The 18587-nt window shown below is 43.9% G+C and overlaps 1 protein-coding gene across 1 annotated transcript in view; it reads left to right on the top strand.

Annotated features, from left to right (window-relative positions):
- The first annotated feature begins 3458 nt into the window (after nt 1-3458).
- The window catches only part of DCDC2 (doublecortin domain containing 2), a 59110-nt gene continuing 43981 nt past the window's right edge, over nt 3459-18587 (top strand). The window contains exons 1-3 of the mRNA XM_068169143.1: nt 3459-3768; nt 5962-6013; nt 17800-17817. Of these exons, the coding sequence (XP_068025244.1) occupies nt 3476-3768; nt 5962-6013; nt 17800-17817 (363 nt within the window). The 5' untranslated portion in view covers nt 3459-3475. The remainder of the gene's footprint in view (nt 3769-5961; nt 6014-17799; nt 17818-18587) is intronic.

The following is an 18587-nucleotide window of genomic DNA, read 5'->3' as shown; positions in this document are numbered from 1 at the left end:
TGGTAGAAGAGACCCACACTGGAGGCTCGGTTCTCCCCTTTATCAGCTAGAAAAAAAACAGCAAGAAGTAGAGAAATTTAACTGTTAACCAGTAACAGTGGCATATTTGACTTCCTTCACCCTGAAATTGCTCTTTTTTTAATGGTTAACTGCCCTGTTGTAACTCACAGCAGGGGGGTAATTTTCCCATCAAAGAGGTAAGATAGGAGGAAAGAAAAATTCAGTATTCCTAAGGTTGGAAGAGACCTCAAAGATCATCGGGTCCAACCTGTCGCCACAGACCTCATGACTAGAGTAGGGAGGACACTACTGCCCACTGCAGGCTTGAACTCACGACCTTCCCATTAAGAGTCTGATGCACTATTCCTTCCATCGCATATGTTGAAATCTGTTTGGAAGAAGAATCATTACTATACACTAAATTCCAGACAGGAAGGTCTACACCAGCTTTAGTCTCACGACAATCAATGGGGGGAAAGGGCTGTGAAAGGAATTATTTGAATTTAAGGCATTTTTTTGTCTATTTTGTCTCCCATTTTATGGCTTCTTGTATTGTACCCAAGGTGTGGCAAAAATTGTGCAGAATCAAAGTCTCTGTGTTTTATTATGCAGCTTTCTGGAAAGAGCAAAAAATACAGCTTCAAGTGGATCATTTGTTTATGTAGTCTTAAAAATAGTTTAAAATTAAAATGGTGTCAGGATGGTTTCATGATTGGATGCATGTATCTGTGAAATCAAAGTCTCCTGATAGAATAGAATACAATAAACCAGGTTGGAAGACACCGTGTCTCTTGGAAGAGATCGTGTCCAACCCATCATCCAACACCATCGAATCAAGCACCCCATTAAGTCTCCTCCTAAACACCTCCAGTGATGGTGACTCCACCACCTCCTCGGGCAGCACATTCCAATGGGCAATCACTCTCTCTGTGTAGAACCTCCTCCTAACCTCCAGCCTAAACCTCCCCTGGTGCAGCCTGAGACTGTGTCCTCATGTTCTGGTGCTGGTTGCCTGGGAGAAGAGACCAACCTCCACCTGTCTACAACCTGCCTCCAGGTTGTTGTAGTCAGTTATAAGGTTTCCCCTGAGCCTCCTCCAGGCTAAGCAACACCAGCTCCCTCAGTCTCTCCTCATAGGGCTTGTGCTCCACACCCCTCCCCAGCTTTGTTGCCCTTCTCCGGACATATTCCAGCAAGTCAACATCTTTTCTAAACTGAGGGGCTCAGAACTGAACACAGGATTCAAGGTGTGCCCTAACCAGTGCAGTGTACAGGGGCAGAATGACCTCCCTGCTCCTGCTGGCCATACAGACTCAGACAAAGAAGGAGAGGCCTACTGAAGAGCTTTTACGTATTTCAGGAATGCAAGTAACAAAATAAATGTACCCAAATACCAAAGGAGTGCAGTTTAGTTTTGTGTTAGTGGCAAATATTATCTATTCAGATGGTAGGATGGAGGAAAAACACCCAAACGGTGTATGTAACTTTTACACAAAACCTCAAAGACACACTCAGAAGGCATCAAGTTAGTAGACAAGATTAAATTAAATAAATAAATAAATAAATAGCCCTTACATACATGCAACTGATTTGTGTAGTCCAAGTGCTTGATTTCACCTCCGTTGTATTTTTTTTCCCCTGCAAGATCACGACCCAGCTTTATTTCTGAATTGCAGCAAATGTAAACAGCAAGATGCAACAGGAGACCTGGTGCAAAGATCCAGTTTTCAGATGAGATTTTTAATAACTGACAGGTAGGAAAGTGAGAAGGGAATCAACAGTAGTAGTGGTTTTCAGTGGTTCGTTTGCTTCATACAGGGACTATCCTGCACAAACAAGTGGTCATCGTTGGATATTAGTAATGAATCAAAGGCAGAACCAGGCACCAAACAATTCCATCTCCAGACAAGAAAGCATGTATCGAAATCGGCATACATAAAAGAAACCTGGGCAGAGAGCCCGAAACAGTCGCTGAAGTTGAAGAAACGGCTTTTTAGTTACAGCCGTGGCTTGCCATTACCTCCACGCCGGGCCAGCTGCCTGGCATTGTCATGACCTTGATCTGGAGGATCTAGCACAAGTCTGGTTTGTTCTTGGGAAGGGGAGAACTGAGCCGTTTAATAAGAAATCCCAATAAGATCTGCCCAGTCGTGAATGAAACGCGTCGTTTTCATACCCCCCTCTCCTCCGCCCGCCCCGGCAGAGCCAAACTGGCACTGTGACCGGCGCCTCCTGCCACCGCCTCGAACTCCCGGCACCTTACGGCGAGGCTCGTCAGAGGCCAGACGCGCGAGTGGTTCATGGTGTACTCACCGACGCCCGTGAGAAGGGCAGCCCCTCCGTGCCATTGCGGGGCACCGTTACCTGCAGGTAACTGCCGCTCCCCGGAGGGGAACTACGCTGTCACGACAGCACCACCTCGTCTCGCCCGCCCCGGCGGCCGCCTTCTCCCCGCCCCGCCGGCGGTGCTCGTTCTGGGAGCGCTGAGCCGCCTCAGCGTTTCCCCGCTGCTACCGTCGCTGCTGCGGTGCTTTCCCCCGAGGGCAGCTCAACCCGCAGGCCCTTCCCATGTGGCGGGGAGCTCCGACGCGCTGCAGGGGCCGGCGGCGGGAGGCAGGGCCGCGGCCTCCGGAGAGAAGGCAGAGCAGTTTCTCAGAATCATAGAATCATTTCGCTTGGGAAAGAGCTTTAAGGTCGTCTAATCCAATCATTATCTAACTCTGCCAAGTTTGGTGCTACACCATGTCCTTCAGTATCACATCCATGCGTCTTCTAGCTCAGGTGTGGGGTTATCGGTCCAGTTCCCTCTGCCCCCCGTTGCCTCTGCATCCCTCTCCCTGCCTCTGGGCACGCCGCCTCCTCATCTTCCTTGCCCCAGCCATCCGTGTTTTGTGCCGGCCTCTATACTGTCCTGATCCTGGTGTGGCCGGTGACGCTGGGTCTGGCGGGCTGCTGCCAGGCTCTTGTCGGGCTGCTGCCAGGCTCTTGCCTGGCTGGACAGGGGGGAGGACAAGCACACACGGGATAAAGTTTCCCGTGGAAACCAGGGTGGAAAAGACAAGCTGTTACGCGATGGCAAAGATGGAGAAAAAAAGCCCCTGGTAGGCCATGGATCTTAATGTAATGTTTTTGTTTTGCCTGGGTAAGTGGTAATCCCCGTTAACCTCCCCTGGCACCAGAGAGCAGCAAGAGCTGGTTGCCTAGGAGGAGTCGCTTTGCAAGGCTGAGCAGAGCAGTGCCGCAAGCCTGGGGGAGGCTGTAATCCCTCCCCGCGGCGCCGGGTTCCCTCCCCTGCCTCCCTGGAGGTGGGCCCTGGTGCCCAGAGCTCGGCGTGGGTGTGGGCGCTTCACCCCTGACAAGGAGTTGCCAGGGCGGAGGTGAGAGGGTGCTCAGAGAGGAACCCTCTCCTGTGTAAACAGGTGCAGGCAGCGCGTTGCAGTGCCTGGGCTGCACAGGAGGTCCAAAGTCACCAAGCATGACAAATGCAGGCACGAAGGGGTCGTGGCTGTCGCAGCCGACGGTGAAGAGCGTGCTGGTGTACCGCAATGGGGACCCTTTCTTCCCAGGGCGGCGTATTGTCATCAATGAGAAAAAAGTATCCAACTTTGAGGTATTCCTGAAGGAGGTGACAGGCAGAGTGAAGGCACCCTATGGAGCTGTGCGTAACATCTATACCCCCCGAGGCGGGCATCGTGTTCGGCAGCTGGAGGAGCTTCAGAGTGGAGAACAGTATGTGGCTGGTGGCAGGGAAGCCTTCAAGAAACTCAAGTGAGTGACTAAAAAGTAACATAAGATTTATCTGGTACTTAGATATCAGAAATTGGAGTTTGGTACTGTGGCAATACGTCATAGGACCACACTCTCCCTCCCTCCCCCCGCCCCCCCTTTACTTCGGCATTGCAGAAAGAGGATTGAAAGGCTGTGACCCATGCCAAAACCGAAGGGTACTTGTAACAGATAAAAACGCAAAAGGACTTTAGAGGAGAACGACAAAAAGTCTGCTGTTACAGTTAATTGAATAGTGCCGTCTCCTTGACAGGATGGTAGAGAAGGGGAAACAGCTCTTTAAACTGTGGCAATGACATTTTGGTGTGATGTATGTGCTTAACTGAGGTGTCAGTATGTGTGCTCAGTAGTAGCGGAGAAATCTGCAGAAAGCTGCAGTGTTGACAGTTCTGCCACGGAGTTGATGAGCTTGGGAATTTAATTCCCACCACTTCCTTTCTTGCTTATTTGTTGGAAGTCTAAAATATTCTGCCCAGCTCTCCACTTCATCACTTTTTATGACCAGAACAGGCATAATCCCTACCTTTGTTTGAAAGATGACTGACTGCTTTCCTTTTCCTGCCTGGATACTAAGAATTAAGCAGATAGTTCATTTATTTTCTGGTGAGTGACTGGGGAAGTATTGTGGAGCAGATCTGGGCTGTTAGGTGTGTCTCCTGAGTGGTCTGCATGTGATTACTAAAGGTTCTTAACTCTGGCAGTGAATTTCATGGTCTCAGTTAGCTAATTATGTGTTTTGTTCAGTCTTTGTGGGCATTTTTCCTTCAGTTGAATTAAAAAAAAAATGATCTCAGAATTAGCAGTCTGCTTCTGGAGGTGGCTGGGAATGTGCTTAACTAGTACCAGCTTTATAGCACCTTTCTCATCTTGGTTTTGTAGAATTGAGGACACAACATTTTTAAGCAGAGCACGTTAAGTTTCAGAACAAAACTCTGTGTAATGTTGTGTTTAGGGAAGGCTACATTGGGTAAGAGATAAATCCCTTTGCTTTTTAGTTGGTCCTCAGAGACTAGAGGGGCTTGGGGTGGCTACACTTAGCTCTTAACAATTATGACAGTTGTGGGTACTACAGGCCTGATAGCAGATACCCAAATAGCCTGGCAAAGCAGCTGTGACTTCCCAGTGAAAGTGGGCATAGGGACAACCTGTAACAGGTGCCCATCAACTAATTTTGGTTAGATGCTCCCATCATAGTGTAGTTGCTCCATCTGTTTTTGTTCTTATGTATAGCTCTTGGCAAAAGGTGCTGAAAGGTGCTGCTGTACTGAGTTACAACTGCCCACAAAGGTTCAACTTCCTACAGCGCTGAGGACTAGAATCACTTTGCAGTAGGGGCAGTTCCTGGGAGCAACATTCTCCAGTGCTGACCAGGGAGTTAGTGTAGTCTGAGCACCTGGACAGTTGCCTGTTTAACAGTCTATGGGTTATTCATGCTTGAAGGCTTATTTAATTCTCTTTCTTTGGAAAGGCAACATAGAGCTAGTCCAACACTATGTTTTAACTAACACTTTAGTGTTAATGAAGTGTTATTGTGGGACTACGTGCTCTGATGGAGCACAGTATTGTTTAAATGGATGTGTTTTGTTTTCTCATGCAGTTGAGGCTTGTGTTTTGTCTAATCCCAAAATAATTTGTGAATGCCATTGGCTCATCACAGCTGTGAGAAAACAGAATATACAGTGTTCATATGTGTCCATGTCCTGTTGAAGCACAACTACTGTAGGGCCTTTTAAAGTTTAGCTAATGCTCTGGGTTAAATTTGGGTTTGAAGGACACCTTTAAATCTATCAGAGACTTAACTGTGAGAAACCAAGAGGCAAGATGATGACTTTGGAAACTCCGGTAAGTTGATCCCAGGCTGAGATTTGTTGATCCACCTCACAGTAGTGCGTGAGTGTCATTCTGAGAAGGGGATTGTTGATGGTCTGTTCTAATCACCACTGGTTTCAAGGTAGATGGTTAGTTCTGCCTTGTCTTCTGTGCTAAGCCAGAGGGATAGCCTGCAGAATTGTATCAACAGTCCTTCATTAAAATCTTCAATTTAGTTACTTTTTATGTTATTTTGAAGCATGATAAATGTAAAAGGTTTAATGCATGAAAAAAACCCCACAGAGATATTTGTATTATGTAGGCTAGATGCTTCTGTATATAATCAAAACTGTTTTCCTTCCACAGCTATTTGGACATAGGAGAAACAAAGAAAAAGCCTACTGAAGTCAATAATGAGGTAGGTTGTCTGAAATATTTAAGGCTAGCCTGCATTTAATGTTAGTGGAAGACTTGCATTTATTTCCAATTTTGTAAAATATATATTGATTATGTTTAGTAATAATAAAATTATCTACCATTCACAACATATTATTTGAATGATCATTGCTCTGGACTGCTCTGAGCATGATCATAGCATCACAGTATCATAGTATCATAGTATCAGAGTATCATAGTATCAGTCAGGGTTGGAAGGGACCACAAGGATCATCTAGTTCCAACCCCCCTGCCATGGGCAGGGACACCCCACACTAGATCAGGCTGGACAGAGCCTCGTCCAGCCTGGTCTTAAACGCCTCTAGGAACAGGGCTTCAACCACTCCCTGGACAACCCATTCCAGGGTTTCACCACTCTCATGGTGAAGAACCTCCTCCTCACATCCAGCCTGAATCTCCCCACCTCCAGCTTCATTCCATTCCCCCTAGTCCTATCACTACCTGAGATCCTGAGAAGTCCCTCCCCAGCCTTCCTGTAGGCCCCCTTTCAGATACTGGAAGGCCACAATTAGGCCACCTCGGAGCCTTCTCTTCTCCAGACTGAACAGCCCCAACTCCTTCAGTCTGTCCTCATAGGAGAGGTGCTCCAGCCCTCTGATCATCCTTGTGGCCCTTCTCTGGACACCTTCCAGCACCTCCACATCCCTCTTGTAATAGGGGCTCCAGAACTGGACACAGTACTCCAGGTGGGGTCTCACCAGGGCTGAGTAGAGGGGGAGAATCACCTCCCTTGCCCTGCTGGCCACACTTCTGATGCAGCCCAGGATCTGATTGGCTTTGCCGGCTGCAAGTGCACATTGAGAGCTCATGTTGAGCTTTTTGTCCACCAGCACCCCCAAGTCTCTCTCCTCAGGGCTGCTTTCCAGCCAGTCACTGCCCAGCCTGTGTTTGTGCCTGGGATTGCCTCAACCCAGATGCAGGACCCTGCACTTGGTCTTGTTGAACCTCATGAGGTTGGCTTGTGCCCACCTCTCCAGCCTGTCAAGGTCCCTCTGGATGGCCTCCCTTCCCTCCAGCATGTCTGCTGCACCACACAGCTTGGTGTCATCAGCAAACTTGCTGAGGGTGCACTCAATGCCACTGTCCATGTCACCCGCAAAGATGTTGAACAAGATAGGTCCCAGCACTGATCCCTGAGGGACTCCACTTGTCCCTGGCCTCCACTGGGACATGGAGCCATTGACAGCCACTCTTTGGGTGCTCAGCTTTCTGAATTGTCAAATCCAGTTGAAAACTTCCAGGCAAAAAAACCCAGCCTCCTGGTGTCTTCAATGGGGCTGTTCATAAATCTAAGGGAACTTTATTTAATGCACTATAAGAGGGTGAGAATGATAATTTTAGACGTTTCAGATCAGCAAATTGTCTTCAACACTTGGTATTTTCTCTGGAGAAGGGAGATTTGGAAAAAATCACACTTTGTTGAAATGTGTTTCCTAGGTGTTTTTTTCAGGCATTGACTTAGAAATCAAAAAGGTAGGTAAAATTTTGGGGAACAGGCAGAGCAGCAATATTGTCTTTGATTCAGCCAGATTTGCATCAGCAAACAAAAAAACATCATATTTTTTCCAAGGAGCTTTGTAGCCTTATGTTAGCCCACAAAGATATTTTTATTGGAGCACAAGCCCTATGAGGAGAGGCTGAGGGAGCTGGGGTTGCGTAGCCTGGAGAAGAGGAGGCTCAGGGGAGACCTTCTTGCTCTCTACAACTACCTGAAGAGAGGTTGTACCATGTGGGGGCTGGTCTCTTCTCCCAGGCAACCAGCACCAGAACAAGAGGACACAGTCTCAAGATGCACCAGGGGAGGTTAGACTGGATGTTAGGAAGAAATTCTTCATAGAGAGAGTGATTGGCCATTGGAATGGGCTGCCCAGGGACATGGTGGAGGTGTTTAGGAGGAGACTGGATAGGGTTCTTGGTGCCATGGTTTAGTTGATTAGATGGTGCTGGATGATGAGTTGGACGTGATGATCTTGAAGGTCTCTTCCAACCTGGTCTGGTCTGGTCTGGTCTATTCTATTCTATTCTATTCTATTCTATTCTATTCTATTCTATTCTATTCTATTCTATTCTATTCTATTCTATTCTATTCTATTCTATTCTTCTGTTCTATTCTAATTGACAACATTGCTAAAGGAAAAGAAAAAAGTATGTCTTGCTCCATCAAGCACAGCAAGATGTAATTTGTGCATTGTCTGAATGACTTCAGTAGGAAGGTTGCCATGGATTTCTGCAGGTACAGAAGAACTTGAGGACCATGTCTGAGTTTCTAATGGGCTGTGTTGGGGACAGGAGATACAAAAATGTATGTGGTTGATTAGTTGACTCACTGCAGCTTTCTTGGGCTGCTTGCATATCAAGGACCAGTGTACTAGGTGTTGAGTAAAAAAATCACTGATGGACTCTTCAGCTAACATCAGAGTGCATTTTCAAACTGATCTTTGTCAGGGCAATTTCTGCTTGCTTTGTGCTGCTGCTGAAGTATTAACCTGCTCTCCTTCATTAGCTCAGCCTTTTTTATTCACTCTTTCTTTCCTTTCCTTCTTATTCTCTAAACTCCCAGGTGTTTTTGAAACACAATATAATTTATCAGGGTTCCCACATTAATATTTTGGACACCAGACCACTCTTACAACCTCAGCAGGGCTGCTGTTAACCAGAACCTGGAGATAGCAAAGACTGTTCTTCAAGTGTGCCCCTGGGCACCATTCTCACCCAGCCAGCTGGCTTTGCTCTGACAGTGACATTGAAGGCGTGCGATCACAGCAGTGAATGGCCTTGTGCCTCAGTACTTCCAAGTGCTCATGGTGCATCTGGAATTGGTGCAGGATTTTTTGTTGTCCACAAAGGAGATGGTCTTGGAGCTATCAGAGCTGCCTTGCCATAGAGCAAGTTTTTGAAACACACTGATACTGGCCTGGTGGTGATGCCAGTTTTTCTGTACCTGTATAGTGCCATATATCAAAGAACTGAAAGCTCTAAAAAGGAAGCACAGAAACAGTGATTGAGAAATCAGTGTTCAGTGATTAAAAGTGATATCGTCATGCTTAAGTATGAGAAGTATCAGTACTGGTTGTATGAAGCACATTTAATTTAGATTTCCTACTGATGAGAGAAATACTCATCACAGTGCAGGTTTTAGAATAGAATAGAATAGAATAGAATAGAATAGAATAGAATAGAATAGAATAGAATAGAATAGAATAGAATAGAATAGAACAGAACAGGTTGGAAGAGACCTTGAAGATCATCACGTCCAACTCATCATCCAGCACCATCTAATCAACTAAACCATGGCACCAAGCACCCTATCAAATCTCCTCCTAAACACCTCCAATGATGGCAACTGCACCACCTACCCAGGCAGCCCATTCCAATGGCAAATCACTCTATGAAGAACTTCTTCCTAACATCCAGTCTAAACCTCCCCTGGCACAGCTTGAGACTGTGTCCTCTTGTTCTGGTGCTGGTTGCCTGGGAGAAGAGACCAGCCCCCACCTGTCTACAACCTCCCTTCAGGTAGTTGTAGAGAGCAATGAGGTCTGCCCTGAGCCTCCTTTTCTCCAGGCTAAGCAACCTCAGCTCTCTCAGTCTCTCCCCATAGGGCTTGCGTTCCAAACCCCTCACCAACTTGGTTGCCCTTCTTTGTTGCCCTTTCCTTTTCTTCAGTAAAACAATCACAAATATTTATTTTCAGTTCTGGTTATTGAGGAGGGAGACAGAAGGAAGAAAATGTTATACAGCAGTTGTACATAGTATACTCGTGTGGAGCTGTAGGCTTTCTTTTGCGTTAAGCTGTCAATTGTTTGACGTTTGCTCTTGGGAGTAGTTTAATGTTTTTCTCTGAAGACAGCATCTCAGTTACTTTAAATCTGCATATACCTAGATCATGTATGTCAAACTAGAATAAAACAAGCAAAATAATAATGTTCAAGAGAATGTGTAGATATGGTGATCTTCACAAAGAAGTCCTCCATCAGTATCACCAGCAGCCTAAAGCACATGAGCAGATAAACAGAGCAACTCATGAAAACTTGCATCTCTATGTTTTTTGTCTAGTAAAAACTGCACACAGCAGTTTAATTTTGATGGCTTGAGAAAAAAAAAGTTAAATAAAAGGTTTAAAAATAGTTGAATTTTGTCTAATTATAATGCTCTTAAAATCTTGCAAAATAACTCTAGTCTTAGTCTGTGAGGCTCAACTATAAATCAGAGTTGGGTCTTCAATGAACTTCGTCTCCTTCTGTGATGAAATGATCCGCTTGGTGGGTGAGGGAAAGGTTGTGGATATTGTTTACCTGGACTTCAATAAAGCCTTTGAGACTGTTTCCCACAGCATCCTCATGAAAAACATGTCTGCCCTGGGCCTATACAGGGGTACACTTTGCTGGATCAAACCCTGGCTGGATCGCTGGGCCCAGAGAGTGACAGTGAATGGAGCTAAATCCAGTTGGCTGCCAGTCATAAGTGGTGTTCCCCAGGGCACACTGCTGAAGCCATTTCTGTTGAATATCTTTATCAGTGATCTGGACAAGGGGATTGAGTGCACTCTCAGTAAGTTTGTAGATGACACCAAGTTAGGTGGGAATGTTGATTTGCTGGAGGGTAGGAAGGGTCTTCAGGTGGACCCGGACAGGCTGGATCGATGGGCTGAGGACAGTCATTTGGGCTTCAACAAAGCCACATACTGGGTGCTGCACTTGGGTCACAACAACCCTGTGCAACTCTGCAGGCTTGGAGCTGAGTAATAATCCAGTTGCTGGATTAAAAAGATAGTTAGGTGCCTTAATACCATATTTGCTTTTGGAAATCTTCTCAGGCTGTTGTACATATTCATGTGATGAAGGGAATAGTTCAAGAGAAAACTGAAACTATGCAGAAGGCAGGAGTTTATAATGGGAAAGGCCTGCAAGATCCTTTTCACTTCAGAACATCAGTCTGCACATTAACATCCAGTTTCAGTTCCCTGGTTTTTGAGAGCATTGTGATGGAGTAACATTTGAGCAGTTATCAGGCACATCCTCACGAGTTGTCCCCTGCCGTGTTCTACTAGAGCTAGTGGAATTTTAAAGCCACATCTTTGTGGCTTGTCACTTCATGCACTATTACACATGTTGTGCACTTCCTTAATGTTTGCTCTTTGCTCTCCTTTGCTCAAGGGTTCTTCTGACATGGCAGTACTCTTTTCCTTCTGTTTATCCCAGCAAATAAGTTATGACACGTCTCTTGCACTGTAGTGTTGTGGTAGTTGTTCTGCATGGAAGGCTGAAACAAGTTGCCCAGAAAAAGTCAGGTTTTTCAAATGGGCTGTGCAGTATGCTAATCCCCTAGAATTGTCACATCCCATCTTAGTTTAGAGGGCTTAGGGAGAGAGCAGGTGTAGAGAGCAAGTTCAGATTTCTACCTTCTCCCTCTTTCAACCAGGGACAACAGTAAGGGTCAAAGATGACACTTGTCCAGAAGCATGGGGAAAAAGTGTGTCAGTCTCCGCAGATGGCCACCAGACTCCTGGCTGGTTTAAATCCTCTAGCAGAGCCCTCACACCGTAATGATATGTGCCAAAACATTTTGCAGTCACTGGTAGGGAAGGTAGTAAAAAGGTTTCATCCTCATGCAGGCTCAAGCTTTGGTACAAACTGTTTCTTAGATGTGTTTCCATCCATCACTTCTTTTGGCAACTGAGCTTGTTTTGCAAGAGAGATCCCTTTTGCATTCAAGGTGATCTGCAAGTACAAATACATTTCCAATTATGTTCATGAGGAATCTTACAATCTTTGGAGGAAGTATTGGCCAACAGTTACCATTTGTTAATGATAAGCTTAACTGTTTGTAAAATGTACTCAATATTATTTTCCAGTTATAATGTGCAACGTATGGACATTTCTGTTTTTCTAGGCACTGCTTCTGATCTAGAGAGTCTCTGTTTGTGCACTTTGAAAGATAAATTTTACTTGTTCTTTGGGCTAGGTAAGCTGCCAAAGGATTAACTGAGCTCTTGCATTTGCAAATTCTGTAGGCAATTATTTGTTTTAAACTATCTTTCTTTCTCAAAAATGTGTTCAGCTGAAGCCTCCTTTTGTCTTTCCCTTCTTATGACAGTTTTCTGAACACATTGAAACTAAAGGGAGCTTGCTTGTGTACAGGCACCTAAGGAAAACAGATATATTTTGATACTGAAGAAGCAGCCTCTTGCAACTGAAAGAAAAAAATGGAGGGAACAGAACAGAACAGAACAGAACAGAATAGAATAGAATAGAATAGAATAGAATAGAATAGAATAGAATAGACCAGGTTGGAAGAGACCTTCAAGATCATTGCATCCAACCCATCATGCAACACCATCTAATCAACTAAACCATGGCACCAAGCACCCCATCAAGTGCATCCACTATCAAAAGTTCATAGTAGGCCTGCATTAAACTGCTTTACTGACCATATAGATGGATTTGCTTGAGAGCAAGAAAGATTTTCTTAGGTAATGAAAACACTAAGGTTTTTCTGTTGGCACTTCACTCATTCTTCTGGGCTTCTAGGACAAGGTGATTGTCTGAGACGAGTGTTTTTCGGGCTGCTCAAGATTCATTGCCATTTCTGTGGGATCTTTTCTACGGACTTAGATTCTAGAAAATAAAATTCTGTAGCAAAACTCTACTCGATTGTCTTACTCTACATAATGCACATTTAAGAGTTAGTTCCATACTTTGAGTAGTGGCTTCATTCCAGAGTGTGGTCATTTAGCATTACAGGTGGCTGCGTATGGCTCTTGGACTGACAGATTCAGTGGTGCGTGTCAGGGCCCCTAGTGTGAGGAATGCCCATCTCTCACTTGTTCCTCTCCTACCTTTACAGTTCCAGGTTCTTTCCATGTTCAGCCTGAATACCCTTCTGCAGTTCTGTTGCTTCCCATGCAGTAGTTGTGTTCTGGTTGTGTTTTTCCAATGATTTATCACTTTTTTCCCCCACTCTTTTGCATAAACATATTTTATTGTTCCATAACTCTTATTTCAATTGCAGCTTTTTCCTTTATCAGGTGGTTTGGGTGTGCTCATGTTTGGCAGAATATGTGTAACATGTAACAATAAATATTTTTACTAATGGTTCTTCAGGGGATTAATAAAGGCTCCTCAAAGCTTTCACACATATATGACCTGAGTGTTTGTATCTTCATGCCATCCCAGAACATCTTTTACTAGCCAAAACACTTGAAATTGGCAAGGATTTGAATGAGTGTTTGAGTATTTGTAAACTTTTTCTGGCCCAGTGCTTGTCATTCCTCACATTGGTCACACGCTGGATGGCACAGACATGTGCTAGGACATGGACTAGGGTGTTTGCTTGTCAGGGAACTTCACAGAGTGCATCTTCCTGTAATTAAGCATGAGTGCAGAATTAAACTGTGACTGGCACAGTGTGCCTTGTACTGCTGGTCTCCAGATGCAGTAATCCCCACACTCCTGCTGTTGGGTCCTGTGGGACAAAGTTAACAGGCAGATCACAGCCTGGGGCACTTTGCCACTGTGGTTTTTGTGAGACCTTGGGCCAGGAAAAGTCCCCTAGTTGTCCAGTGCTAACAGTGGAGGCAAGCACCATGACAGAGGTGTGTGAGGTGGACAATACAATGTTTGAGACTTGGTAGATCTGCACTTACCATCATAATTTTCAAAGAAAGCCTCTGAGCTGTTACTATAAAAGTGTTTTGAGGAGCTGCCATTTCTGTTTCCCTCTGTTTCCTCCATATTTTAAAATGAAATTAGTTTAGTATCATTTATGGCAATTATTTCTTCTGTTCCCTTTGAGTGCCTCTCTGTTACTAGACAGTGGGGTCACCACTCATCTGTTGACAGTGGCACGATCTGATTAATCTGTAACATTTTGGTTCTGGAACGTGTTATTGCTGTCCTGATTTCACAGGCTAATTTTGTATCTTTATGCTAGATACACCTTGTCCTTAAGATACTGGTGTATTTTTCCCAAGTGCATTCTCAAGAAAAATGCCAGTCTAAAAAAAATTTCCCAGGTAATTATTGTTTATTTCAAAACTATCATTTATCACATCTGACAAATAATGTAGGTGTCTAATGTCTATAATCATATGAAAAAACATGTCAGTTTTCGAGGAGTGGTCTAATGATTCACTGTAACTTCTACCTATCAATTAGAAATCATTCACTGATATTTTTTTTCTGGTAGCTTTGAGGGCAAGGAAGTGCCTGAATATTAAAAATGTTTAATATAATTCAAAATAATTAGAAGTATTAGAAATTAGAGAAGCATGTGCAAATTAGAATAGAATAGAATGGAATGGAATGGAATGGAATAGAATGGAATAGAATAGAATAGAATAGAATAGAATAGAATAGAATAGAATAGAATAGAATAGAATAGAATAGAATAGAATAGAAATAGAAATAGAAATAGGAATAGAATAGAATAGAATAGAATAGAATAGAATAGAATAGAATAGAATAGAATAGAATAGACCAGGTTGGAAGAGACCTTCAAGATCATTGCATCCAACCTATCATCCAACACTATCTAATCAACTAAACCATGGCACCAAGAACCCCATCCAGTCTCTTCCTAAACACCTCCAGTGATGGTGACTCCACCACCTCCCTGGGCAGCACATTCCAATGGCCAATCATTCTTTCTATGAAGAACTTCTTCCTGACATCCAGCCTAAACCTCCCCTGGTGCATTCTTCTTTCCGGTGCTTAGCTAGATGGACTGAGACTGACCCACAGATGCACAGGAGATATGAACTCCATTTCACTTACCATGACTGAAAAGGAGGGTGATTTCCCTTGGAGGTGAACATAGTGGCTTTAAACACTTTGGAAATTTTGTAGGAGCTTTGCTGTCTAGAAGGCTCCCTGAATTAATATGTGACTGGCATAGTTAATTTCTGACTCACTGGTGCTTTGTGTGGCCTGAGAAGTTTGTGTACTGCTGTGGTGTTATGACTTATTTCCATTCAGTTAATAGCTGCTTGGATGGTGCTTTGTATCTACACCATTAGAAAGGCTAATAGACTCTTGCTCAAGGCTGGTTTGTATTATCCAGTGTACCATCTAGCAATGCAAAGTACCCAGGAAAACACAGATTTTCCAGGTTAATTACTGTATATGATAACTGAATTGGTTTTGTGCTGACCAAACACCTCAGTGAGTTTGATTCTGCATGTTTCATTAAAGTGTATAAAAATGCCCATTAAAAAAGTCACCTTTCTATGCAATAGGTGAGATGAGATGTTTCCTGTGCTGGAGTAGCTTAGAAAACTTATTGTTCTACTTTGCTTTTGACCACTGAACCTTGAACATTCCTTTCTTTCACATCACAGGATGGTGGTGGTGTGTATAAATGAAGTTTTGGTTCTTTTGACCCCAGTTCTGCCCTAAGGGGAAGCAAATATTTGTTCTCAATTTTCCTGGGCACATTGATTAACAAACAGGCCATTGTAACAAACTGGCAAAGCCATGGCTCATTGCATGAGCTGATAAATTTGGAATGTGACATGGTGTTGAAATATTTGAAACTTTAAAAGGTTAGTTATAAAGTAACATAAGTAATGAACGAGATGTTCATAGTGTCCAAGACTATATTAATACAGCAATAAGAAAGGCCAGCTCTTAAACCCATGTAAATCAAACCCATGTAAATCTAACCCATGTAAATCAAACATCTGGTTCAGAGAGGTTGCATTTTTTGGCTGTTCTGCTGCCATCCAGTACAGCTTTGTGTTTGGTTGCCCCCTTTGATGGGGGGAGCTTCTGGTAAGAAAAGGCAATAAATCAGGTAGTCACACTTTTTCATAGAATCATAGAATCAACAAGGTTGGAAAAGACCTCAAAGATCATCAAGTCCAGCCTGTCACCCAGCACCTCATGACTAAACCATGGCACCAAGTGCCACGTCCAATCCCCTGTTGAACACCTCCAGGGATGGTGACTCCACCACCTCCCTGGGCAGCTCATTCCAATGGCTAACAACTCTGTCAGGGAAGAACTTTCTCCTCACCTCCAGCCTAAACTTCCCCTGGTGCAGCTTGAGACTGTGTCCCCTTGTTCTGCTGCTGGTTGCCTGGGAGAAGAGACCAACCCCTTCCTGGCTACAACCTTGCTTCAGGTAGTTGTAGAGAGCAATAAGGTCTCCCCTGAACCTCCTCTCCTCCAGGCTAAACAATCCCAGCTCCCTCAGCCTCTCCTCATAGGGATTGCACTCGAGGCCTTTCCCCAGCCTCATTGCCCTTCTCTGGACAACTTCAAGAGTCTCAATGTCCTTCTTAAATTGAGGGGCCCAGAACTGGACACAGTTCTTAGCTTGTGTCTTCATGGCAGCCTGTGGAAGTGCTGCCAGACTTTTGTATTTAGCATGTCTCACTTATTGTTTAATATTCTATCATTTAATATGCATTGGAAGGAAAAGAAAAGCTAAGAATGGCATGATTCTATTTGAAGCTATTCTCAAATGCATAAACCTCACCTTTTTAGAAACCAAATATGCAGTATGTTCAGAGGACAATTAAAATGCTGTTTAATGAACCGCAGATTTTTCTGATATGCAAGGTTTGATTCTCTTATACCACTTGCAATACCTGAACAGGCAACAGGAAGTTGCACAGTTCACTGGGTCTGTCCCATGTTCCAGTCTGTATTCACAAAAGTGTGAAAGTATAATGTACCATTTTTAGAAGATGAACCTTTATGCCTAGTGGTCAGCAAACAGATTCAGACCAACCAAAACAAATAGATATTGATTTTACATTTTAGAGATTATGGTTTTTTACCTTTTGCTGATTAATACATTTCTGAATAAAGAAGTTAGACAATACATAATACAGAATTAACCAGGTTGGAAAAGACCTTTGAGATCATCAAGTCCAACCTATCACCCAACACCATCTAATCAACTAAACCCTGGCACTAAGTGCCTCATCCAGCCTTATTTTAAACACTTCCAGGGATGGTGACTCCACCAACTCCCTGGGCAGCACATTCCAATGGCCAATCACTCTTTCTGTGAAGAACATAGAAAATAGAATAGAATAGAATAGAATAGAATAGAATAGAATAGAATAGAATAGAATAGAATAGACCATGTTGGAAAAGACCTTCAAGATCATAGTGTCCAACCTAGCATCCAACACCACCTAATCAACTAAACCATGCAACCAAGCACCCTATCAAGTCTCCTCCTGAACACCTCCATCACCTCCCCAGGCAGCCCATTCCAATGGGCAATCACTCTCTCTGTGTAGAACTTCCTCCTAACATCCAGCCTAAACCTCCCCTGGTGCAGTGTGAGACTGTATCCTCTTGTTCGTTCTGTTTTTATCTGTGTATTTCAAACCAATTTGTGGGCTGCTCAGAGTCCTTACAGGACTAGCCATTCCCAGTGATGCTTTCCCTTGTAATACCAAATGTGTAACATTCTCTTCCCAGTGTATCACTTCTTTGAGTTACAAAACCCACCTGCCCAGCTGTTGTATGCTAAAGAAACAACGTGGTTTTAGTTGATCTTCAGTCTTTCAGGTGGCTAGCTGAACAGAAACATATGAGAAAAAATTGTGGGGAAAATTGTGTTCAGTTATTGTACATACACATACACACATATTATATGCATGTATACATGTGGCTGTGCACACACTGATTCAAAATAGCTGTCTTGCAACAACTACTTTTGGCATGTGTACATGAGTATACCTGAGGTCATGGTTTGGCTACTGATCATGTTGTTTGTTTTCTTTGCCAGCAGTCAACAGTGGAAGATGTAAGTACCTAAAGCAGATTGTTCAATGCATTGCATGAATTTGCTGAGTGTTTTGTTCATGTTTGCTACATTTTGTGTATATTTAGTGTGTTTTTTTGTTGTAAGGGAAGTGCAAATAATTGTGAAATGTTGTTATAAAGCAGCTGTGAGTGTGTGGGCTTTTTTACCACGTTTCAGTTAGATGCTGAACTGCATCTTGGCTTTGTATTTTCAAAGCTGCAGCTACCACTCAGCAACATGAGTTCAGCCACAGTGAATTATGACTGAAAGTGAAAGGTGGGCAGTGAGAGACTTTGTGTAGAATGTTGTGACCGTTTGAGGCGGTGCCTTTAACAAAGGGATACTATGGCCGAATGTTTGTAAATGAAAGACAGATCTAAACTAATTTCATTGGTGGAGAGGCAGAAGCCCTGCCTTAAGTTTGATTCCCAGTGGGACTAGTCTCAGTCTTGCTTTCCCCCCTTTGCAGCTCACAGCTTTCTGGGCTTTCGGCCAGGCTTGACCTTGAAGCAGATAAAGCGTGAGGCCTCTTCTAGCATTCTAACACATAACTGCTTTTTAATTAACAGTTTCTCTTTTTTCTCTCTTTCTAACCCTCTCTGGGGAAAGGGGAGAGAAGGGGGAGCAGGGGTGGGGAGCCCTCCTCATCAGAGGAGGGAAACCCTCATTTCTGTGCTACTTTGTTGTATATTTCTGTATATATTGTAAATACTGTAAATTCTGTACATAAACCTGCATCTCCTAAACTGCTTTGTAAATATACAGCACAC

This window comes from Melanerpes formicivorus, unplaced genomic scaffold (assembly GCF_026170545.1).
Source record: "Melanerpes formicivorus ecotype bairdi unplaced genomic scaffold, bMelFor1.0.p_v2 SCAF_165, whole genome shotgun sequence".
Taxonomy (NCBI): domain Eukaryota; kingdom Metazoa; phylum Chordata; class Aves; order Piciformes; family Picidae; genus Melanerpes; species Melanerpes formicivorus.
The sequence above is the reverse complement of the archived record's forward strand: the minus strand, read 5'-3'. Positions and strand labels throughout refer to the sequence as shown.